Source organism: Aspergillus oryzae, chromosome 4 (assembly GCF_000184455.2).
Source record: "Aspergillus oryzae RIB40 DNA, chromosome 4".
NCBI lineage: Eukaryota > Fungi > Ascomycota > Eurotiomycetes > Eurotiales > Aspergillaceae > Aspergillus > Aspergillus oryzae.
The window spans coordinates 2,559,956-2,583,581 of record NC_036438.1 but is presented as its reverse complement, the minus strand read 5'-3'; the positions used below and the strand labels follow the sequence as shown (position 1 = coordinate 2,583,581).

The window sequence follows — 23,626 nt, the reverse complement described above, 5'->3', positions numbered from 1 at the left end:
AAGAAAAAGAAATGTCTCCCGCCATTGCTCAGGCCGGCTCTGCCTCCAAGGATGTCAAGAAGGAGTCCGCGACTGCTCGACTTCTGGGTTCCGGTAAGTTTGTGTCCTTGCGCCTCGTGAGCTGTTCGGCTACTAAGATAACCCACCAGGAACCGCTGGAATTGCGGAGCTGCTGGTTTTTCATCCGGTACGAGCAACCCATTAGATGATTTCCTTTTCCGAAAAGGTCCCTGGTGTTTCAAATGACACTGATGCTATTCAAAGGTTGATACAACTGCGAAGCGATTGATGAGCAATCAGACCCGAGTAAGCACCACCGTTCCCCATATCGCTTACCACATGGTTTCTGACTGTATTTGGGATTAGATCACGTCAATGGAAGGTATGAAACAGGTCGTTTTCAAAGAGTATGCCAACGCTTCCCTTGGACGCAAGTTCACCTCACTTTTCCCTGGTCTTGGTTACGCTGCCGGCTACAAGGTATGTAGACCATATTAGACGCAGGCACGTGTTACAATCGGTTAATTGGTATCGGTAGGTTCTGCAACGAATCTACAAATACGGTGGCCAGCCATTCGCAAGAGATTACCTGGCGAAGCATCATGGTGCTGAGTTCGATAATGCTTTCGGAAAAGGAACTGGTAAGGCTATCATGCATGCTACCGCCGGAAGGTTTGTTGTTCCCTCACTAGGATAAATTAAGACGTATAGATTGTTGCTAACATTTCAATCAGTTTGATCGGTATCGGTGAAATCGTCCTTCTTCCTTTGGATGTCCTGAAGATCAAGCGTCAGACGAACCCCGAAGCTTTCCGTGGCCGCGGTCTTTTTAAGATTATCTCCGATGAAGGCATGGGACTTTACCGCGGTGCTGGCTGGACTGCTGCTCGCAATGCACCTGGGTCTTTCGCGGTATGCTTATGATCATTGACGACAAAGTCGATTGTGCTTATATGCTAATTTTTAATAAAGCTGTTTGGTGGTTCTGCCTTCGCCAAGGAATACATCTATAAGTTGCAGGACTATAATTCGGCTTCCTGGGCGCAGAATTTTGTGGCATCTGTCTGTGGTGCCAGTGCCTCTCTGATCGTGTCGGCACCCCTGGATGTGATCAAGACTCGTATCCAGAACCGCAATTTTGAGAACCCTGAGTCTGGCTTCCGCATTGTCTCGAACATGATGAAAAACGAGGGGCCCACCAGTTTCTTCAAGGGTCTTACACCTAAGCTGCTCATGACCGGGCCCAAGCTTGTTTTCAGCTTCTGGCTGGCTCAGACGTTGATCCCCGCGTTTGGCCAGGTCGTATAAACGAGAAGAGCACGGAATGATATTAATAGCAGGCTTTAAACATTTTTCTTTTTCTTTTTCTTTTTCTTTTTTCTTTCTCTGACTTATCTCCTTTCCCCTCTTCGTGCGGCTGTTGGTACCATGATAGAATATACTGTTAGGCCCTTTGTATTTTAATAGATGCTTTTATTTTGTATGATCGATTTGTGGGTAAGGCCTTAATCCAGAAAGTGAACTCAGCTTAATTATTACACCGCCATATCTGAAAAATGAAGAATATTAGTTCAAATGCTACTTGGGGATTCCGAGTGCACAGGTAAGAAAGATACTATCGTCCGGGTCACGTAAAGCTACGGTTCTGAAAAGCCGCGCCCTTAGGACTGCCTATAAAACTAATATCACGTGATCAATGGCGCACCCCGACTTCACGATACCTATCGCGACTGGAAACCTCACGTCCAGTTGTCTTATCTCAACAAACTGAACATACCCTGCTTAGCGGGTGACAAAAGCAGTTATGCCAATCTACCTAATTTCCAAGTATGTCTCACATCTATCGTCTCCTATCAAACACGGTTCATACTTTGCATGAACCGACGTAGCCTGTTTTGAATTCCTGCGAAGACTAATACTGTTAACTTGGCCGAATGATAGAGTTGGTGACCCTTTTTTCGCCTTCACAATAGGAGTCTCTGCTGCCTTCCTCCGGATCTGTCGGGATCAGCGCGAGAAATTCCCTGAAAAGGCCCAGGAAATCGGATACGGCGAGGTTTTGCAGATGGGAGGAAGAAGGCTACGCAGATGGTGGGCGGGAGATTTTGAGAGACTATGAGCGATGAATAGATGGCGGTATTTGCAGAGTCTATTCGAAGGAGTTGTAAGACTCAACGCGCGGAAGAATAAATGACTATCATACTGTTTCTCTTGTCGGCACTGGTGCCTCCTAAATCCTCACAGTATCGTTAAAAATATGAACATGCGGAAGTTCTTTGAAAGAAGCAAAGCTTTCATTACTGTATTTTACGATACACGAACCAAGTTTTTATGAAGAATTGAACAATTCGTAAGGAACTTTTTCCCTCCCAAGTTCTGCAAATCATCATGCGTCGGAATGAAACTCGGATCTATGCAACCATGCACAAAAAGAAAATCCCATAAATTCGTTAAAAAAGAAACAAGCAGAGAGTATTAAAGAACAAAAACATTAAAAGCCGATCGCCCATCCGCAAACAGCAAGAATGTAGAAGAAAAACATTGCCGGTCAAGAGATTTAGTCAAGCTCCTCGGGCTTCTCCTCAACCTCGTCAGCGGTGCGAGTGGAGCCACCGGGGGCAGCGCCGGGAGCACCGCCAGGAGCAGCACCAGCGGCACCGCCATAAGCAGCGGAGATGATAGGGTTGGCAACACTAGCGCACAGTTAGCATCATATTAGTCATGGAGGGATAAAAGGGGTTTCATATCACATACCCTTCGAGCTCCTTCTGCTGAGACTCGTACTCCTCCTTGGTGGCGGTCTGGTTGCTGTCAAGCCAACCGATGATCTCATCAACCTTGCTGGTGACCTTCTCCTTGTCGGAGTCAGAGATGGTAAGCTTGCCCTCGCTGATGGTGTTCTTGAGGGAGTAGGCATAAGACTCAAGGCCGTTCTTGGCCTGGATACGGGAAGCCTCAGCCTCATCCTCAGCCTTGTACTTCTCGGCATCGGCAAGCATGCGCTCAATCTCCTCCTTGGAGAGACGGCCCTTGTCGTTGGTGATGGTGATCTTGTTGGTCTTTCCAGTGCCCTTCTCGACGGCAGAAACGTTCATGATACCGTTGGCATCGACATCGAAGGTAACCTCGATCTGAGGAACACCACGGGGAGCGGGAGGAATGCCAGTGAGCTCGAACTTTCCGAGCAGGTTGTTGTCCTTAGTACGAGCACGTTCACCCTCGTAAACCTGGATCAACACACCAGGCTGGTTGTCAGAGTAAGTGGAGAAAGTCTCGGACTTCTTGGTGGGAATTGTGGTGTTGCGCTTGATTAGAGCGGTCATGACACCACCAGCGGTTTCGATACCGAGAGACAGGGGGGCAACGTCGAGTAGCAGGATCTCGTTGGTGGACTTGGAGGAACTATCACCGGACAGGATGGCAGCCTGAACGGCAGCACCGTAGGCAACGGCCTCATCGGGGTTGATGGACTTGTTGGGCTCCTTGTTGAAAAAATCGGAGACAAGGCGCTGGATCTTGGGGATACGGGTAGAGCCACCGACCAGGACAATCTCGTGGACAGAGGACTTGTCGATCTTGGCATCACGGAGGACACGCTCGACAGGCTCCATAGTACCGCGGAAGAGGTCCTGGCAAAGTTCCTCGAAACGGGCACGGGTGATCGAGGTATAGAAATCAATACCCTCAAAGAGAGAGTCGATTTCAATAGAGGTCTGGGCAGCAGAAGACAGTGTACGCTTGGCACGCTCACAGGCAGTGCGGAGACGGCGGAGGGCACGCGCGTTGGTAGTGAGATCTGTCATATCCAAGTTAGCATTGGGGGCTTTGCGATTATCGGAATCAAAAGACCAACCTTTCTTGTGCTTGCGTTTGAACTCGTTAACGAAATGGTTGACGAGACGGTTGTCGAAGTCCTCACCACCAAGGTGAGTGTCACCAGCGGTAGCCTTGACCTCGAAGATACCTTCTTCAATGGTCAAGAGAGAAACATCAAAGGTACCACCACCCAAATCGAAGATCAGGACATTGCGCTCGCCCTCGGCCTTCTTGTCTAGACCGTAGGCGATGGCGGCGGCAGTGGGCTCGTTAATGATACGGAGGACGTTCAGACCGGCGATGAGACCAGCATCCTTGGTAGCCTGACGCTGGGAGTCGTTGAAGTAGGCGGGGACAGTGATAACGGCGTTGTTAACAGTACCACCAAGATAGGCCTCTGCGGTCTCACGCATCTTGGTCAGGACCATAGAGGAGACTTCCTCGGGAGTGAATTGCTTCTCTTCGCCCTTGAACTCAACCTGGATGATGGGCTTGCCACCCTTATCGACGATCTTGAAGGGCCAGTGCTTCATATCAGACTGGACCTCAGCATCGGCATAACGACGACCGATCAGACGCTTGGCATCGAAGACAGTGTTGTGAGGGTTCATTGCGACCTGGTTCTTGGCGGCATCACCGATGAGACGCTCGGTATCGGTGAAAGCCACGAAGGAAGGGGTGGTACGGTTACCCTGGTCGTTGGCAATGATTTCAATGCGGTCATCACGGAACACACCCACACAGGAGTAGGTGGTACCCAAATCGATACCGACAGCGGGGGCCATTGTGAAAAGAGTAGGAGGGGTAATTCGTTTAAAAAATGAGATAAGAGAGGAACGGAATTCGTAACGGAGGGGGAATCAAAGTGTTCAGGTAATGTACAGAGTAGCAGTCTCCTGTTCTATAGAGGATGAGACCAAGTGAGTCAATGAAGAAAAAAAAATTTAATGTGTGAGAGAGGGGAGGGCAGAGATTGTGCGAGCACTACAGTTGATATAGTGGTGGGCGGTGAGTTTCTGCTCCAGCGAAACTTCTAGCAAGTCATAGCTTCCACGGGCATCCATGGGCTTCGATGGTCTTCGCCCACACGGGTCGGGCGAGGATTTTGATCGGATCCTCCCTTCCAGAATCCGCCAGTGGGGTTCTGGCCATTTCCATTGCCTTGGAGGGGTTTACTCCTACCTTCACTTTCATTTTAGTAGCATCTGATTGTAGCCTTGGGAGAAATAGGGTGGTGGAATGGGTATTGTTTCTTGATTGGGAGAGGCTCTAAATGAATGAATGAATTAATTATTATCATTCATTTTATTGATGCTACTCCGTACGGAGTTACTTTTTTTTTTTTTTTTTTTTTCCTTCCTTTTGGCGGGGGTAGTGGATGACGTAATAGCTGAACGCCTTCCTTTGTTAGTATGTATTTTCCTTTCCTTTCCTTCCCTTTATTTCAGATACTGCATAAAGGGTACGGAGTATGATTCATTGATTCTGCCTTCTTGCTTTATATCTCACTCTCATTTTCAATCATTTATTTCTCATGAAATACAGTAAATCTCATCTTTAGTCTATTCTTTTGATACCTTAGGCGTTCAATACGGCATTTTCTATTTCATACTCCTTCGTCATCATGACCGGTTAAATTCCTTAGGATTCCATGGATCAACTGTTCCGTAGAGTGACAAATAACATTCACTTGTTCCTATCGACACCATGTGCGGAATATTCCCACTTGCAATACATCATCTTCTCTGGATGGTGTTCGGAAGGTTTCGCATGAAGTCATCGCTGGCTGGTTGCAACCGCTGCCAGAAATCACTACCTCCATATAGAGTACTCGGTAACAGACATGTAGACATGATTTATGACAGATCCTTCCAACTGCAGGTCACCCATTTATTCAAGTACCGTAAATCATATCTCAGTATCGCAACGACCTGACACGTTCTGTGTCTCATAGACCTTCGAATTCCTCATGAGCCGCCTTTTCTAATTTGGAACGACAATAGAGCCAGGTTCAACGGACTTGTTCAACTGAGAAAACCGCTGCACTCGAAGTAATCCACCTATCCGATATGTTCTAATGGATAGATGATATCTATAGGTCGTGGACCACATTTGCGTTGCCCAGTCTGAATACACCCCAATCCTGTTTCGATAGGAACCAGGCAAGCGGAGGATTGAATGCTTACTTGCTCAAGTTGCCCCAAAACCAATACGTGGTTGAATTTTGGACAGTGTTATCACTTGCTCTTTGCTTCGGTTCAACTCCGAATACCCAGCAATCTCAGATTGAGTCTGGTATATCTTGCCTTTCTCCAAGTTTCTGACAGATAACCGTACGAATTTAGTAGCATGTTTATTATGACATGCCCAGAAGGGAAAAGGTCGTCACGGGAGCAGCGCCGCTGATCCCTAAGTCTCGTAGCCAATCAGCAATCACTAACTCCAGGGAAGGTTAATGTGAACCTTTCTCCCCTTGCAACTTGAGAGCGTTGTTTGTGTTCTTCTCGTACAAACAATTGCTGCAACTATTTAAAGCTCCTCCTTGTTTTATCCCCCTGCCCTAACATTCATTTTCTTCCTACGAGGTTACATTATATCTGCTCCAGAAATCATCTCCATACCCTCGTCATCCTCTGTGAACAAGCACCTCCATTTTACTATCCAACATGGACGATAACAACCAAGCCACCACTCTGAGCAATGATCCTGCCGTTAACGCACCCGATACCGCGACATTGGGCAGGGACAAGGGCAAGGCTACGCAGGATCCTGCTCCAACGGATACGAGCATGGACGAAGGTGAAAGCGATGAGAGTGAAAATGAAGACATTGTAAGTTGACGAAACCCCCGACACCCAAATTTAGAATCCAAATTGACTGTTTCTCCTTTCCTAGATGGAAGGTAAGCATTGAAATTTCCCTCGAGGCTTACTCCGCTTTACCTGCCTTAGCTTTCGAACACATGTTGACCCTGTCCTCCCCTGCAGAAGAAGATGAGGATGGCGGAGATGACCTCGCGCCAATCGATTCCTCTAACATCATTAGCGGGCGAAGGACACGTGGAAAGACCATTGACTTCGTAGACGCCGCGCAAAAGCTCAAGGATGATGAGGGTGAGGATGATGAAGATGATGAGGACTTTGAACCTTGAAGACAATAACGACAACATGTGAGACTAAATGGGATTACTTTACGGCTCATACAATCTCCTTGGGAACAGGGGCAAGTGATCGGCGCTGATTTATTGGGGTATTGATAATTTTCTGTTCTGACTCGGATAGTTGACGCGTCAACCACAACTTTTTTCTCTCTTGGTCCTTGTTTATTCTTCAGCCGACTGCCAATATTCTTGAGACAGGGCGTAGCAATTGATGCATAATGATTTCTATCCCTGTCTGAACCCCTTTCTCATACGGATCACTTACTTGAGTGTCTACCAATTTTACCCACCAGTCGACTACTACGGCAAATTTCCTAGGCAGGATTGGGTTACTGACCTCAGGTGTACAGGAACAACCACATAGAGCGACTATAAAAGGTGTATCCTTCTAATTTGCATAGTAAACATTCTCCTGGACTGCTCATGCCGGTTAAATAGCGTCTCATACGAAATATGTTAGTTTCGACAAAACATAGCATAATATTCTGTTCTGCTGGGGCGAGCAAGGGCCATGGTACAATAGAGTATGCTACCATCCCGAGCTCAAGTCTGCAACAAGCAACATAGTTTAATTATTGTTTAGGGCAGGCCACATGGCCGACTGGCTATATAGAGAAGCGGTTGTAGATTATTGTATCGTTGTATAGCGTTGAATGTCTCCGATTCACGGTAGGATATACTGGAAAGACCATGGGAATGATGAATGGTGGCCTACTGTTCACCTGCATAGTAAATTAGTTGGTCAACCACACTTTTCAACCATATCACCACTACTTGGTAGTGCCAGCGATACTACAGTAGATGTTACTGTATATAAATTACTCGGTAGCCTGTACGGAGTAAAGTGGTGAAGTGGCTAGAAAGCACCTTTCCCGAATAGGAAGACTATTCCGTTTACGGTAACCCGCCGTCACCCCCGGTCCAAGAAATAGTGCGGACTTAATGGAGTACTTGTCTATTGTTTGCCGCTACCAGACCACGGGATCGGGTTTATTCAGATAAGAGCGCTCGACAACGTAAGTTTTGCTGTAGTCTCTCTACGCGATGCTGGCCAACTAGAATTTGGGAAGTACCCAATTCATGGTACCAGCCTCTCAATTATCTTGCAACAGGGTTGGACTTCTCTGCTTACTTTTTATTATGGCTTCACGGTAAGCTGATCATGACCCTCATCGTTTCCCTGGGCTAACTATTTCATGGCATAAATTTCAGATTTCCACGCTCCAACCTTCACCAGCGTGATCCTCGCGCATCGGCTTCACTCTTTGATTCATATGGCGGCGATTCCAGACCTGCCAGTAGGTCGCCTGGCCGAGTAGGTGGTTATGGTTTTGGAGGATATCCCAGCAATGGGGCCGTTAACGGAGCCTCTGTCGGAAATGGATACAGGACTGCGACGCCAAATGCGAAGTAGGCTTTAACGAGCCCCTTTAATCCTAGTGGAGCATAATACTGATGACGAAACAGAGGCCACTACTCCGATGCAGTTCTATCTCATCTAGAGTCGCAGAATGATGCCGAGGTAGAGGGTATCAGCGCAAAAGTCAAGATGCTGAAAGATGTAATCTTCCTACCCCCTCATCTGATTGGTTACGTACATTTGGGTGCTGATGTTGAGTCTAGCTTACACTTGCTATTGGCGAGGAGATCCGGGATACTTCGACCATTGCAGAACTTAATGATACATTTGACAACACCCGTCTTCGTATACGAGGAAACATGAGTCGCATGCTGCGGATGGCGGAACGGACAGGCGTCGGCTGGCGTGTATGGCTGGCTTTCTTCCTGGCTGTGTTCCTACTCTTTGCTTATGTGTGGTTGACTTGACCGGTCCGGTCATGACTTTCTGCGAAGGCTCATGCATGTTCAACTTGCCCTGTCTTCGCTGTGGCGACTAACACATCATTGCTCTTATTTTATTTCATTTCTTTCTTTTTTTCGAACCACGCTCCCCACCTCCCTAGCGAGAGACACGAACCTATCGAACCAAATAAATTGCTAATGAACTCTTTGCTAATATCTCTGATGATTGACAAACGAGCATGCCTTCTGGACTATGTGCCCACCCTGCAACGCCCGCCATTGTTTCTTCTTCTTGGTTTCCTCATTTCTACCATTTTGGCCTCCAAGGATGGATGCGTCGAATCGTGACCTCGATCTTCCATTTTTGGCCTTTTTTCTTTTCTTTTCTTTCTTTCTATCTATACAAGCAGTTTCAGATCATGTTTTTTGTACTGGGGCTGCGGCTCCTCTATTCGTTACCTTTTATCATGATGATTCATGTGGGGACTTCAGGCTGTTGTGCTTTGTCTAGTCCGGCCGTCCTTTTTCAGTGTTATATTTTGAATGTGTATAATAGCTGTTTGGTGATGAATATAGAAAAAGTATGACTATAACAAAATCAATCATCTTTTCTGTTGCAAATCCCCTGGCTAACAGCGGGAGCTGCAACTTTTACCGATGAAACCAGAGGCAGCCTCTACAAGTGAATCAGGTATACTGTCCGCCTTGAATGAGCAAGGCCGTATTCACTCAACTCATACATGGCACAGGCCAGTCTACGAAAGGCATTCCCGAAGGGTTCCAGGACTTAAAAATGATATATGCCCAGATATATATAGCCGAGGGACTAATTGTTGTTATAGCCTCCAATGTACCCAAGGAAGTCATCCGCAACAACAATGCAACAGTCAAGTCCACCGAATAGTCCATTGATAGAAAGACAACCAAAGCTATTAGGAACCTCAAACACACCTTAGCGTCACCAGTCCCAAAATGTTCTTGTACTGAACACCAAACGTACAATCTGTGACCTGTGCCTGCATTCAGTACGCCATACAACCCTAAAAGATAGTCCAATTATAGATATTTTGTCAATATATAGGATCGTTGAGCTGGCCATTGGTAGGGCTTAGTCAAAACTATCCCTAGGTCCCCCAGCTCGTCGTCTGGGGAATCTGCTGAAAAAGCTTCGTCGACTACCTTGACTAGTAACAGATGCACGTAGATCATCTTCATCGATCATCATGCCGCTTGTGTCGAAGACATCGCCGCCGCCACTCCAGCGCTGGAGGAACCGGCGTTGGGCCTCTGTCTCTTGAACGCGAACAGGTGCTGGAGGTAGACCACGACTGCTGGTTGTACTGACTCGAAGATTTTGAGTAAATGGATCATGTGAGAAACTGGCCTCATCCTCGTCATCCAATTCGGCATCTGTATCGGTATGTTGCCATTCGTCTTCTTGGTCGGACTGATTCTCCGCAGCCTCAGCGATATCATCGTCCAAATCGCGGCCCATGTCTTCCTCACTCATGTCTTCTACCTCATCAACTATGTCTTCAGCACTGGGAATATCATTATCCAAGTCTGGCTGGTTATCAAAATCATCCTCGATCAGATGGTCGTCATCGTCATCATCAGAGAACGCTTCAGGAATATCGTCGTCCAGATCTCGTTCCATGTATCCCTCCTCGTCAACAACATCATCCTCTTCCAGGCCCTCCTCTCCTTCCTCCACGAGACCCTCTACATCTGCGTCAGGAATATCATCGTCCAAGTCCCTCTCCATTCCCGTGTCATCCTGTCCATCACCATGCTGTGATCCGAGCTCATTTAGCCCAGCAGCTCCCGCTTCAGCCTCGGCTACCGCAGCGGCCGCTGCCATCTCTGCAGCTGCCGCAGCTAATGCTTCCTCCCTTTCCGCCTCTTCCTCTTTCATACCCAGCATGGTCTTGGTGCATCCCGCAGGTTTGATCCACGAGTAACCGAAAGAGGCGATGTTGTTTTTGCGAGCACGGAGCGCACGTTCTTCGAGGACTAATGACGATAAGGCATTACCAGGCGTGGCAGAGGTGATGAACGGACGTACATTCATGGTATTGTTGCCATTGCGGCGGATGTTTCCTTGCGTTTCTCCGTTTGCTTGGTGTTGGGATGAAATACGGTAGGGTTGGGAGACTCCGAACCAGAGTTCATGAGACTTAACAGATAGAAAGATATGTCAGTTGTGCATCCCGCCATCCCTAGATGTGGACAAGGATTTTCAAGGTAATCACATACATCGCGGGGGGTTATGAGCGGTAGGGAGAGCATCATGGCTAGTCGAAACCTTGATCAGACTCGGACAATATACCACCTTAATTGCGAGGTTCTTTTTTATTATCCAAGTTGTATATTAATCTTTCGGCTGGATGATAACTGCGCTTAGATCTATCGTATGCAGCACAGCAGAATACGCGGCTGCTTACGCGCGCCGATTGTTGTTCTCAAGAACCAGCTCTCTCTGGGATGTTCAAGATCAATTGACCTAAACCGCAAGCCATGCGAATTTGTTCTTTACCCAAAAAAAAAGGGGAAACAAGATGAAAAGGTGTCAAAGAGTGTTTACGGCAATTCACAATGAATTTGCAGGTGGGAAGGGCTGTCCCGTAGTAGTCACGAGGGAAATAATTGAAGAAAACAATTAGACCGACGTTTAAGCTCCGCGGCAACGTGGGGAAAAGTCCACCACCAGTCCATCATTAAGTAGGAAGTATACCTTAAATCCGCCTTGGATTCTCTCAAATATATGTGAGATAACCTTGTTCTCTTGTTCTTTGTTTCCTTTCCTTTTCGGTTTCTTTCTTCTTTTCTTCTCTCTTCTTCGTCTTATATGTATATGCTCAACTCACTAGGACGTCCCTTACTTATATACTATCATCGTTTTTCAACTTTTCTCCGGTACACTGCTCCAATATTCACGCATGTAACCCTACGCGGAGAGGAATTTGGTAGTCATAGATGGCCAGAAAAGTATCACCGGTAGTCTAGAGGTAGCCACTAAATTTGCTTTATGCAATCCCATTAGACTGCGGTTCATGGAGAGGTTAATGACTAGAGCACGCCCCAAGCGTAATAGCTACGGAGTATAGCTGCAGCATATCCACGCCGAAGACGTGGCTGCACCAGTACGCCACTGTAAATCTATAATACCTACAATATCCACGACGTAACTGACTTGAAGATCTAGTACTAGAAAACATAGATGCTCCTCGATTTTGACCATGCGAGTTGAACTGGGAATATTTCTCTGTTTAAAAAAAACAAAGAAATCTTCAACGCTGTCTTCAATGCGTACCAACAAAAACACCAAGTACGCTCACTACTACCTGGGTACAGTAAATAAAGTACGCCGAGACCTCAAGACTTGAGTTCCAACAAGATTCCGGGCAGAAGTCTGCTCTATGGATATTGAGTAAGTCCAATAATTATTGGAAAAAAGATGCAGAAAGCAAGCTGGAAATAGCGAGCCTAAAAGCCGATGAAGGAGACCCCAGTGTTATCGAGACGATATAGGATCGAACCATGAAAAGGTCATCAGTCATGCGGAAGGTTGGGAAGAAACTACATAGTATACAGGAAGAGACAAATGCCAAAGTGGATCAGGCAATGCACTCGGCTTCGACTAAAACTGGAGGCTTCTAGTACACAGTACCCATACCGATCTTGGAATCCCAAATCAGTTGCAGTGTCGCTTCATCGAGAAAGTACGTTGCAATAGCGGCACGGAGTACTCCGTCCTGCGCTAAGTACCTTGTCACTCACACCAAAGGAGAGACAAATCATCTACGACCGCTACAGCGCAAGATAGTATTACCTCCCCATAATAGGCACGGAAACGGTATTCGGCCGTTCCTAGCAGTATCCCGGATTATCCCGATGCATTGCAGCTTTCCGCTCCATCGACTGGCTCACGCCCGGTGAACCAAAAGCGGACAAGAGTGATCAGGAAGTATCGGAAGAAAACGGGAACCGGAAACATTGGCATCTCCGCTGATCATGTGATGTCCGTGACTTTGGAAGAGGAGCGCAAAAGAAACTCAGTGAAGATCATCGGGCGGCTTTTGCGGCTACACAATGTGACACAGCCAACATACCCCCCAAAAGTGACCTTCAATATTAGCGGTCTTGCTACGGAGTATACGGATTAAGTCTGAGTCAACATCTATCCTTTCCCGTTACTCTTAGATTTACTCAGTGTTAGATCGACTGGTTTGGTCATGACGCAGAAAAGAAGACTATTTCCCTTTAGGGATGCATTTGGTTACCTAGCCGATAACATACACCAGCAGAGGAATTGATGGTTCAACCTTCACTGTCTCTCTCAGAAGTGTAATCAACCCCAGACCGTGGCTCCCTTCACCCATAGGAAGGGACAAGTGCCGTGTCAGGGAGTTAATTTAGTAACCAAGGCATCAAAGGAACTTGCTATCTACATTTAGCTTTTATCAGGACTACCTCGGGATTAAGGAAAGGTCCAAGGGCGTAACTCCGAAGAGGAAGGACTTTCAGATCTAGCGGTCATATTCCCGGTGGTGCTGGTTAAGTCGCCCGTGCTCATTGGCCGGGGTCAATCAATGAATGTCATGGGGGTGGATTTTCCCCGGGAAATCCTGAAATTACGGGGGGGATAGGAAGGAGAATCTAGAAAGAGCCCAGTCACAGATGGCGTTGTTTCGGGAACAGAGAAATGTAGATATGGTATGAAGTAAACATCGGAAGATTAGCAGCTCTTCTGATAAGGGTGTTGATGACCTGAGGAAATGACCTGGTAGAAACTCCCACCGGCCAATCCAGTTGTATTCTGTGAATCCCCGATTGACCCCTCGGCCCCCGAAATCGGCTGGAAAAGTGTATTGCTGAACGGCCGCCAGGTGAGAATGGGGGGAAGGACCGGGAAAAGGGCCAATTTTTGGAGCCTCGGAGGAGGAGGGCGGGGGAAGAGCATACTCTGTATGGTAGAGGAAAAGCTCCCAGCTTGGCCGTTGTCGGAAGGTTGTTGCTGACACCTGGCAGGCTAAACCTGCATCTGGGCGGACAGCATGTGGTATTGCTCCGTGCCAGTAATTTTACCCACCTGACGGCCGCCAATAAATACATAATATTGAGTACGCAGCTTGTAATAAATGGAGTTTAATGAACGTCGGGGTTACGGTACTACGTAGTGGTGATCGTCCAACAACCCGCAAGTTCCAACTGAGGCAGCGTGGGGTATGCAACTTTTAGTGTGTGTGTGCACTGTGCACAGTACACACAGCAATGCGGCAGAGACTGAGGACATCTTCCACCTCAAAAGCCATTCATTGCTCAGTGCGCCTGTTGGTTGCATGGTCTGATAGCTTCAATTGCAGGCCTCGTATACACTCTAGTTTTTGATGTTCGTGGGAGAGCAGGGGCGGCTATGTCATAATTGATCTTATCATGACTGGAAATACTGTGCTTAAGGCCTAAATTAACACCTTGTGGTGTCATGTCCATCTGATGGAATACATACTTCTTCTATTGTACTACAACACCGACTTTTATGCTTGTTTTGTCTTCTTCTTCTTCTTCTTCTTCTTCTTCTTCTTCTTCTTCTTCTTTCTATTCACTTTATGGCCTTTGCGCTTTCATCTCCTTGCTGGCCCAATGTGATGCTTAGTACTTACCAAACCCTCTTGCCCAAGGTAAAACTACTTTTTCGGTCCATCGGGAAAGGCTATGTATCTCTAGGGAGAAAGACACTCGGAGAAAGTACATCAAGACATTCTAATAACAACTGTTTAGGGTAGAGTCCAAACAGGATAAGCACCCCAAGTCTGCACCCTACTAGCACTGCCCCACTTGACAACATCCATCCAGTCGGGTCATCCCATACTAAGCGGCCAAAGGACTGGAAATAGAGGTAGCCACAGGACATCGATCCCATTCTTCCAGTATTCTAAATTTGTCCGACTTCTCACGGACTAAGCCAGCGGTGGGGTTAGGTGATAATGGCATCAACTTCACAAGAATTTAAGGAGAGGGGGAAATGGGAAAGGCATTACCAAAACACATACATTACTTACTCATGCTATAAAAAAAAAAAGGAAAAGAAAAAAAAAGAAAAGAAAAGAAAGAGGAAAAGGTAAGAGAGAGAGAGAGAGAGAGAGAGAGAGAGAGAGGAAGAAATGAGGGGCACAGGGTATATCTGGAAGAGGCGTGGGGGGTAGTATCTATCAAAATATACGCAGTCGTAGTACCGAACCGTTACTATTTGAGCTGAGAAGCCCAGTATTTGACTTCACTAGGATTACTCTCCTAGGATGTAAAAACTGCCTGTATTATTCAAATAGACCCAAGAATTACCTTGGGTAATCCGGGAGAGCATGGGTTAGCTTACTACTGTCCAATCACGACTCCCAGAATCAGCATGATAATTCTACAAATTTACGGACTGGATGAGAAAAAGCCAAAGTAAAAAAAGGCGTGTGATAATGTTCCTGTCTATGGTAAATAGGGTACAGTACCAATTCCTACGACCTATAAAGGAAGCCCTCGGAATTTGAAAGCGTTCGTAGCAGCAGGACCGAATGGATGATGGGAAAATTACCAGGTAATACCGATCAGCGTAAACGACTGGGCAGTGTGAATCGTTTCCCACTAGCGCCAACGCAGCCATTCCTTTATTTTTTAACCTAGCTCAGAGCTCCACCGGGTTGGATCTTGACGTAGTGGAAACCTAATCTTCTTGGTTGAAAAGTTGAAATACCGGGATTCTGATTGGCCCCGATTGTCTTATCTCTTTCTTAGCGTCCTCGGTTTATGGATTGTATTGCATAGTAGTAACTCAACCGTGACTTTACCTTCCATTCCCGCTTTCATAGCAAGATTGTACGGAGTAGGTACTACTAATCTAGTACTAATGTATGGCACTGGCGGATAAAAGAAAAATAGCATTTCCTCCATATGTAGATTGGTACACGTTGGAGGGAAGGGAATAAAATACACATAATGCAGATATCGGCAACACAGCATGGATGCTCTAACATCGACTCTGCCTCCAATGTCGTCCAAGTGCCCCTTTCAACCAAGAACGGAAGGCGCCGAAAACGCTCTCTTCGCATGAATGCTACGCGAGTGTTGGTCTCGCCCGATTCGGAATTGAAGAGCTAGGTGTGTAATAACCCGTAGGAGCAACAGAACTCAAATGGATCTTTCGCCTCAATTTCCTATAGGTATTCTCTCTCCCTTTCTTTCTTTCTTTCTTTCTTTTTTTTTTTTAGTTTAGTTAATTTTTTTTTATTTGGTTTTTCAATTCAATATATATAATTTTTCCCTTTTCTTTTTTGCAGTGCCCTCGCTCGGTTTCTTAAGTAGGGAAAGGGGGGTGGGCGGGAAGAGAGAGACGGATTAGTTTATTTTACCATTCTCCAGACCTCAAAGATTAGCTGTTTTTATTTTTCGAGCTGCCTACTACCTAGGTACAGTACACTACCAGTAGAGCTACTCTCTCAAGTGGAAGAAACAGCTGCAATTTGCCACGGCCTATCGCTAACCCCCACAACTGCGTCTTTTCCCTATCCTATTAGTTCATTGTACACGTGCTTTGCACTCAAAACCCTGTCTTTTTCGTAAGTAATGTCCGTTCATCCCCGATAAAATACATACTGTACCTTGTCTGTATCGGAGAGTCTACGTGAATTGAATTCTCCGGACCTCTGCTTCCCGCTCTACTATCCCACCTGTCATTCCCCTAAGTATATTCCCCCCTCCCACCCTCCTGCTCCTTCTCTCTTCGCCTCTCTTCTCATCCTATTCTTGCATCCATTGATTATCGAGGCATACGTTGTGTCACAGACAGATTTCCCCCCTCATTCCTCATTTACCCACGTTGTTAACCTAAACATACTGTGACGACATCAAACCACTACACATCTATACGCTTCTCCACCCCGCCTTGACTTGGTCTGTGGCGCAATTTTCCAGAGACACTCCATACACCCCCTAGTTTTGCCATTCCATTCTCTGTCGGCCATCGGCGGAAGAATGGGTCTGAACTTGGAGGAAATCTATGGCCAAAATATAATTGACGAGCAGAAGCCCAACGAGTATTCGGAGTACCAACCAAAGCAAGGATATGGCTGGGCTAATACTTTGCCCGAGAGGCAGGGTCTTTATGACCCTGAATATGAGAAGGATGCTTGCGGAGTAGGCTTTACTGCGTAAGTTTCGAGTTGACTGTCTCAAAAAGCTAGAATGCCTCGAGTGACCGTTGCTAATATGGGACCCCTACTACTTGGCAGCCATATTAAAGGCAAGCCCAGCCACAAGATCGTCAGCGATGGTAAGGATCAATCTGAGCATTATATAAACATTTACCCGCTAACGTAGATCGCCATCGTATAGCTCGCAATCTCCTCTGTAATATGACGCATCGAGGAGCTGTTGGCTCAGATGCTCGGGATGGTGATGGTGCCGGTGTGATGACGAGCATCCCTCATAAATTCTTCATTAAGAACTTTGCTCGTGAGGTCGGGGTGGATCTTCCCCCTCTCGGCCAGTACGCGGTTGGCAACCTTTTCTTCAAGCCCGATCAAGAGACACTCAAGGACTCCACGGCTACATTTGAGGAACTTGCAACATCCTTGGGGCTACGTGTGCTGGGGTGGCGTGAGGTTCCTCACGATTCCACTATTTTGGGTCCTGCTGCCCTCTCGAGGGAGCCCATTATTATGCAGCCCTTTGTGGTGTTGAAGTCGGCCTATGGCGACGGTAACAAGCCCGACAACACGGACCCGGGATTATTCGATGAAAGAACATTCGAGCGTCAACTGTACATTCTTCGGAAACGTGCTACACATGTCCTTGGTCTGGCCAACTGGTTTTATCTGTGCTCTCTCAGCAACAGAAATATCGTTTACAAGGGTCAACTCGCTCCTGTTCAAGTGTATCAGTACTATCATGACTTGGTCAATGTGGACTATGAAGGTCACTTTGCTCTTGTTCATTCTCGTTTCTCTACCAACACATTCCCCTCTTGGGATCGTGCTCAACCTTTACGGTGGGCGGCCCACAACGGCGAGATTAACACTCTCCGAGGAAACAAGAACTGGATGCGGGCTAGAGAAGGTGTGCTGAAATCAGACATCTTTGGCGAGGAACTTGACTCGTTGTACCCGGTAGTAGAGGACGGCGGCTCTGATTCTGCCGCTTTTGATAATGTCCTGGAGTTGTTGATGATTAATGGTGTTCTCTCTTTGCCAGAAGCAGTCATGCTCATGATCCCCGAAGCATGGCAGGGCAACCCAGCTGTAGATCCTGCTAAGGCTGCTTTCTACGAGTGGGCTGCTTGTCAGATGGAGCCTTGGGACGGGCCAGCCCTCTTCACATTCTCCGATGGTCGGTACTGTGGTGCAAATCTTGACCGCAATGGTTTGCGTCCCTGCCGTTTCTACGTCATGGACGATGATCGTATCATTTGCGCGTCCGAGGTTGGTGCCGTTGATATTGACCCGGAGCGTGTAGTTCAGAAGGGCCGCTTGCAACCTGGAAAGATGTTACTAGTTGACACCGTGGCTGGCCGAATCATTGACGACTCGGAGCTCAAGTATACCGTTTCTCATCGCCAAGACTTCGCCGCATGGTTGGACAAGGAGCTTTTGAAGCTTCCCGCCATCAACGAGAAGTTGCTCCAACAAAATGTCGATCTTAGTTACACGATTGATGATACCACTGTCCAGAATGACCCCCGCCTTAAAGCTTTCGGGTACTCCTTTGAACAAGTCAGCCTGCTGCTCGGTCCCATGGCGGCCGACTCCAAGGAGGCATTGGGTTCGATGGGAAATGATGCTCCGTTAGCTTGTATTGCCCAACAACCACGTCTTTTATACGAATATTTCCGCCAGCTTTTTGCGCAGGTCACAAATCCACCCATAGACCCTATTCGAGAGGCTGTAGTTATGTCTCTCGAGTGTTACGTGGGACCTCAGGGTAACCTTCTGGAGATGGATGCCTCGCAATGCCACCGCCTTCTCCTTCCCTCTCCCATCTTAAGCATCCCCGAGTTCACTGCCCTGAAGAATATCAACAAGGCGCACAATGACTGGACCGTGAGGACTATTGACATTACCTTCGACAAGAAGAAGGGCGTTCCGGGATATCTAGAGGCACTTGATGCCATTTGTGACGCTGCCACGGAGGCAATTCAGAATGGGGACAAGGTTCTTGTGCTTTCTGACCGCGCTACTTCGGCAGGCAGAGTTCCTGTGTCTACTCTTCTTGCCACTGGTCTGGTACATCATCATCTGGTTAGTAACAAGTGGAGGGCTCTTGCAGCTCTGGTTGTCGAAACTGCCGAGGCTCGAGAAGTCCACCACATGTGCGTTCTGGTTGGTTATGGTGCGGACGCCATCAATCCATACCTAGCTATGGAGTGCATCCTCAAGATGAATCGCGAGAAGTTGATTCGCAAGCAACTGCCAGACGACAAAGTTATCGAAAATTATAAAGCCTCATGTGACGGAGGTATTCTAAAAGTCATGAGCAAGATGGGTATCTCTACGCTGCAGTCGTACAAGGGCGCACAGATCTTTGAGGCACTTGGTATTGATGATAGCGTCATTGACCGATGCTTCGCGGGAACCGCGAGCCGCATCCGTGGCCTAACGTTTGAGCTGATTGCTCAGGATGCGTTTGCCTTCCATGAACGCGGTTACCCATCACGTTCCGTTATCGAAATTCCTGGTCTTCCCGAGTCTGGCGAATATCACTGGCGTGACGGAGGCGAAGAGCATGTGAACGATCCGGTCAGCATCGCCAATATGCAAGACGCAGTGCGTACAAAGAATGACAAGTCTTACGAAGCCTACGCCAAAGCCGAGCATGAGCAGATCAAGAACTGTACTCTCCGTGGTATGCTCGACTTTGATTTCGAGCAGCGCACTCCTATCACCATCGATCAAGTTGAGCCTTGGACTGAAATTGTCCGTCGTTTTGTGACAGGTGCTATGTCCTATGGCTCCATTTCCATGGAGTCTCACTCTACCATAGCTATTGCTATGAACCGTCTCGGAGGCAAATCCAACACAGGAGAAGGAGGTGAAGATCCCGAGCGAAGCAAGAGAATGGAGAATGGGGACACCATGCGGTCTGCCATCAAGCAGATCGCTTCCGGCCGTTTCGGTGTGACATCTCATTACCTAGCCGATGCTGATGAACTGCAAATCAAAATGGCCCAAGGTGCTAAACCGGGCGAAGGTGGTGAGCTTCCGGGTCATAAAGTTGTTGGCCCTATTGCTCATACCCGTTATTCCACTCCTGGCGTCGGTCTGATATCACCGCCCCCTCACCACGACATCTATTCAATTGAAGACCTCAAGCAGCTCATCTACGACCTCAAATGTTCCAACCCTCGTGCACGTGTATCCGTTAAGCTCGTGTCGGAAGTCGGCGTTGGCATTGTTGCCTCTGGTGTTGCCAAAGCCAAAGCCGATCATATTCTGATCTCTGGTCATGATGGTGGTACTGGTGCTTCTCGTTGGACCGGTATCAAGTATGCCGGTCTTCCTTGGGAATTGGGTCTCGCAGAGACTCACCAAACTCTTGTTCTCAATGACCTACGTGGTCGTGTCGTTGTGCAGACTGATGGCCAACTCCGCACTGGCCGCGATCTTGCTATCGCTTGTCTGCTCGGTGCCGAAGAATTCGGCTTTGCCACAACTCCCTTAATCGCCATGGGCTGCATTATGATGAGGTTCGTATAACTGGTAAATTTCATAGTTATATTTGCTTTACTGACAGTTGTTTAGAAAATGTCATCTGAATACTTGCCCCGTCGGTATTGCTACTCAAGACCCTGAACTGAGAAAAAAGTTCTCGGGCACCCCGGAGCATGTTATCAACTTTTTCTACTACGTTGCCAATGAAATGCGCGCTATAATGGCCAAATTAGGTATTCGTACCGTGAATGAAATGGTTGGGCGAGCTGAGCTACTCAAGACCAGGGATGACATCCGGACCGCTAAGCAGGAGAGGATCGATCTTTCGCTCATTCTGACTCCTGCCCATTCCTTGCGCCCCGGCGTTGCTACATACAATGTTCGCAAGCAAGACCATCGTCTACACACCCGTCTCGACAATAAGCTGATTGCGGAGTCTGAGCTTGCACTTGAGAAGGGTCTTCCCTGTAGGATTGAGTGTGATATAGTTAACACTGATCGTGCACTGGGAGCTACACTTTCTTACCAGGTCAGTCGTCGCTTTGGTGGCGAAGGTCTTCCGCAGGATACCATTCACGCCAACATAAAGGGCTCTGCTGGCCAGTCGTTTGGCGCCTACCTCGCTCCCGGTATCACCCTTGAGCTTGAGGGTGACGCCAACGACTATGTTGGCAAGGGTCTGTCGGGCGGTCGCCTCATTATCTATCCTCCCCGCGGTGCTGCCTTCAAAGCAGAGGAGAACATCATCGTTGGTAACACTTGCCTATATGGTGCTACCAGGGGTACGTGCTTCTTCCGTGGTGTGGCCGCTGAGCGTTTTGCTGTTCGTAATTCGGGTGCCACTGCAGTCGTTGAGGGCGTTGGTGACCACGGATGTGAATATATGACTGGAGGTCGTGTGCTCATCCTTGGCTCAATTGGCCGTAATTTTGCTGCTGGTATGTCCGGTGGTATTGCCTACGTCCTAGATATGGACCAGGACTTCCACTCAAAAGTCAACATGGAGATGGTGGAGGTATCCGGCCTGGAAGATCCCACCGAAGTTGCCTTTGTCCGCGGTCTCATCGAGGATCACCACCACTACACTGGCTCGGAACTGGCTGCTCGCATTCTATTGGACTTTACTCGTGCTCTCCCTCACTTTGTCAAGGTTCTACCTACCGATTACAAGCGGGTGATGGAAGAGGAAGCTACCAGAGCTGAAGCTGCTAAGAAGGCCGAGTTCACTGTGCCCCAGCTTCCTAGCACATCTTCCACCGCTGAGAAGCTCAGGGCGGGCGATGCCAAGAAGGCTGAAATGCTTGACATTGAGGACAGCGTGAATGATTCAAAGACCGAGAAGAAGCGGTCAGCACTCATACTTGACAAGACAAGGGGCTTCATGAAGTACAGCAGGCGAAGTGAGAAATATCGGAACCCTGGTACTCGTACACGTGACTGGGCCGAGCTTTCTAGCCGTCTAACTGAGGATGAGCTCAAGTATCAGTCTGCCCGTTGTATGGACTGCGGTGTTCCCTTTTGCCAGTCTGACACTGGCTGCCCCATCTCTAACATTATTCCTAAGTGGAACGAGCTCGTTTTCCAGAACCAGTGGCAGGATGCCCTTAACCGTTTGCTCATGACTAACAACTTCCCTGAGTTCACTGGCCGTGTCTGCCCTGCCCCTTGTGAAGGCGCCTGCGTTCTAGGGATCAATGAAGACCCTGTTGGAATCAAGTCTATTGAATGTGCCATCATTGACCGTGGTTTCGAGATGGGCTGGATGGTACCGCGTCCTCCTAAGGCCCGTACCGGTAAGACCGTTGCAATCATTGGCTCCGGTCCAGCTGGTCTCGCAGCTGCGGATCAGCTAAACCGCGCTGGCCATAGCGTTACCGTATATGAACGTGCAGATCGTATTGGCGGTCTTCTTATGTATGGTATTCCCAACATGAAGCTCGACAAGAAGGTCGTGCAACGCCGCGTGGATCTGATGGCTGCTGAGGGCGTCAGATTCGTGCCCAACACTGCTGTTGGCCCTGACCAAGAGGTTTCTTTGGACTCCCTGCGTAGGACGAACGATGCTGTTATCATCGCCACCGGTGCCACTGTGGCTCGGGATCTCAAGGTCCCCGGCCGAGAGCTGGAAGGCGTCCATTTTGCCATGCAATTCTTGCACCGCAATACCAAGTCGCTCCTTGACTCTAACCTCGCTGATGGCGCATATATATCCGCCAAGGGTAAGCACGTTGTTGTCATCGGCGGTGGTGATACTGGAAATGATTGCATTGGTACTTCTGTTCGTCACGGTGCTAAGTCTGTTACCAACTTCGAGTTACTTCCCCAGCCGCCTCCAGAACGTGCCCGCGACAACCCATGGCCCCAATGGCCGCGCATCTACCGTGTTGATTACGGTCACTCTGAAGTCAAGACCCACATGGGCAAGGATCCCCGTGAGTACTGTGTCATGTCCACAGAGTTTGTCGACGACGGTAACGGCCATGTCAAAGGTATCAACACTGTTCGTGTTGAGTGGACTAAGAGCGCTTCTGGAGGCTGGGATATGAAGACAGTTGAGGGCAGTGAACAGTTTTTCCCTGCAGACCTTGTTTTGCTGTCCATGGGATTCCTTGGACCTGAAGACCGCCTCCTGGGTGATGAAATTGAACGTGATTCTCGCAAGAATGTGAAGACTCCTCCCGGTCAATATTCCTCTAATGTCCCTGGTGTTTTTGCTGCTGGTGATTGCCGTCGTGGACAATCTCTCATTGTCTGGGGCATCAATGAGGGCCGTCAGTGTGCTCGCGAAGTCGACGCTCATCTTATGGACATTAGCTCTCAGCTTCCTGTCACTGGCGGCATTGTCCGTAGACCTGCTATTGATGCGGTTCGACAGTGTACGGAACAACCCGTTTCCGCATGATTTTCTCTGGGAGCTTCAGATTCTCCAGGGGCGGACATATTCCCAGCCATGTAGCCATGGCTCATGATTGAAATGACTGTAGATTATTGTGTTATGATCAAAAGTTTACTAACCGGCAGAATTAATGTTGGTTGAAAATCTGTATCATGGCAATTGATCAACAGCTACGACTGCAGTTACATTGACATGTTAGCAACAATGGTGCAACACTCCCGGAGAGGTTTACTAAATGCTTTGTTGTTTTGCTTATTC

At 48.0% G+C, this 23,626-nt stretch overlaps 6 protein-coding genes across 6 annotated transcripts; 4 read left to right on the top strand and 2 right to left on the bottom strand.

Annotated features, from left to right (window-relative positions):
* Positions 1-11: 11 nt before the first annotated feature.
* Positions 12-1,308, top strand: AO090012000996 (putative mitochondrial GTP/GDP transporter Ggc1; the record flags this gene model as incomplete). The annotated part of the gene is made up of 7 exons (XM_001727876.3): positions 12-93; positions 150-187; positions 265-306; positions 367-480; positions 539-672; positions 735-912; positions 973-1,308. The coding sequence occupies 7 exons, from the start codon at positions 12-14 to the stop codon at positions 1,306-1,308; spliced, it is 924 nt and encodes a 307-aa protein (XP_001727928.1).
* Positions 1,309-2,557: 1,249 nt separating this feature from the next.
* On the bottom strand, positions 2,558-4,601 carry hsp70 (molecular chaperone Hsp70; the record flags this gene model as incomplete). Its single annotated transcript, XM_001727875.3, has 3 exons — positions 2,558-2,693; positions 2,755-3,796; positions 3,854-4,601. 3 exons carry the CDS (start codon positions 4,599-4,601, stop codon positions 2,558-2,560), a joined length of 1,926 nt encoding a protein of 641 aa, XP_001727927.1.
* Positions 4,602-6,482: 1,881 nt separating this feature from the next.
* AO090012000994 (histone H2A.Z-specific chaperone CHZ1) lies at positions 6,483-6,967 on the top strand (the record flags this gene model as incomplete). The annotated part of the gene is made up of 2 exons (XM_023236723.1): positions 6,483-6,651; positions 6,804-6,967. 2 exons carry the CDS (start codon positions 6,483-6,485, stop codon positions 6,965-6,967), a joined length of 333 nt encoding a protein of 110 aa, XP_023091622.1.
* A 1,149-nt stretch (positions 6,968-8,116) lies between these two features.
* On the top strand, positions 8,117-8,803 carry AO090012000993 (SNARE domain- containing protein; the record flags this gene model as incomplete). The annotated part of the gene is made up of 4 exons (XM_001727873.3): positions 8,117-8,127; positions 8,189-8,386; positions 8,444-8,537; positions 8,600-8,803. The coding sequence occupies 4 exons, from the start codon at positions 8,117-8,119 to the stop codon at positions 8,801-8,803; spliced, it is 507 nt and encodes a 168-aa protein (XP_001727925.3).
* Positions 8,804-9,887: 1,084 nt separating this feature from the next.
* Positions 9,888-11,068, bottom strand: AO090012000991 (uncharacterized protein; the record flags this gene model as incomplete). The annotated part of the gene is given in 4 exon segments (XM_023236722.1): positions 9,888-10,792; positions 10,845-10,933; positions 10,942-10,955; positions 11,036-11,068. Coding segments are annotated over 4 exon segments (1,041 nt in total).
* Positions 11,069-16,801: 5,733 nt separating this feature from the next.
* AO090012000988 (glutamate synthase (NADH)) lies at positions 16,802-23,374 on the top strand (the record flags this gene model as incomplete). The annotated part of the gene is made up of 4 exons (XM_001727871.3): positions 16,802-16,977; positions 17,059-17,099; positions 17,162-20,507; positions 20,563-23,374. The coding sequence occupies 4 exons, from the start codon at positions 16,802-16,804 to the stop codon at positions 23,372-23,374; spliced, it is 6,375 nt and encodes a 2,124-aa protein (XP_001727923.1).
* Between the last annotated feature and the right edge of the window lie 252 nt (positions 23,375-23,626).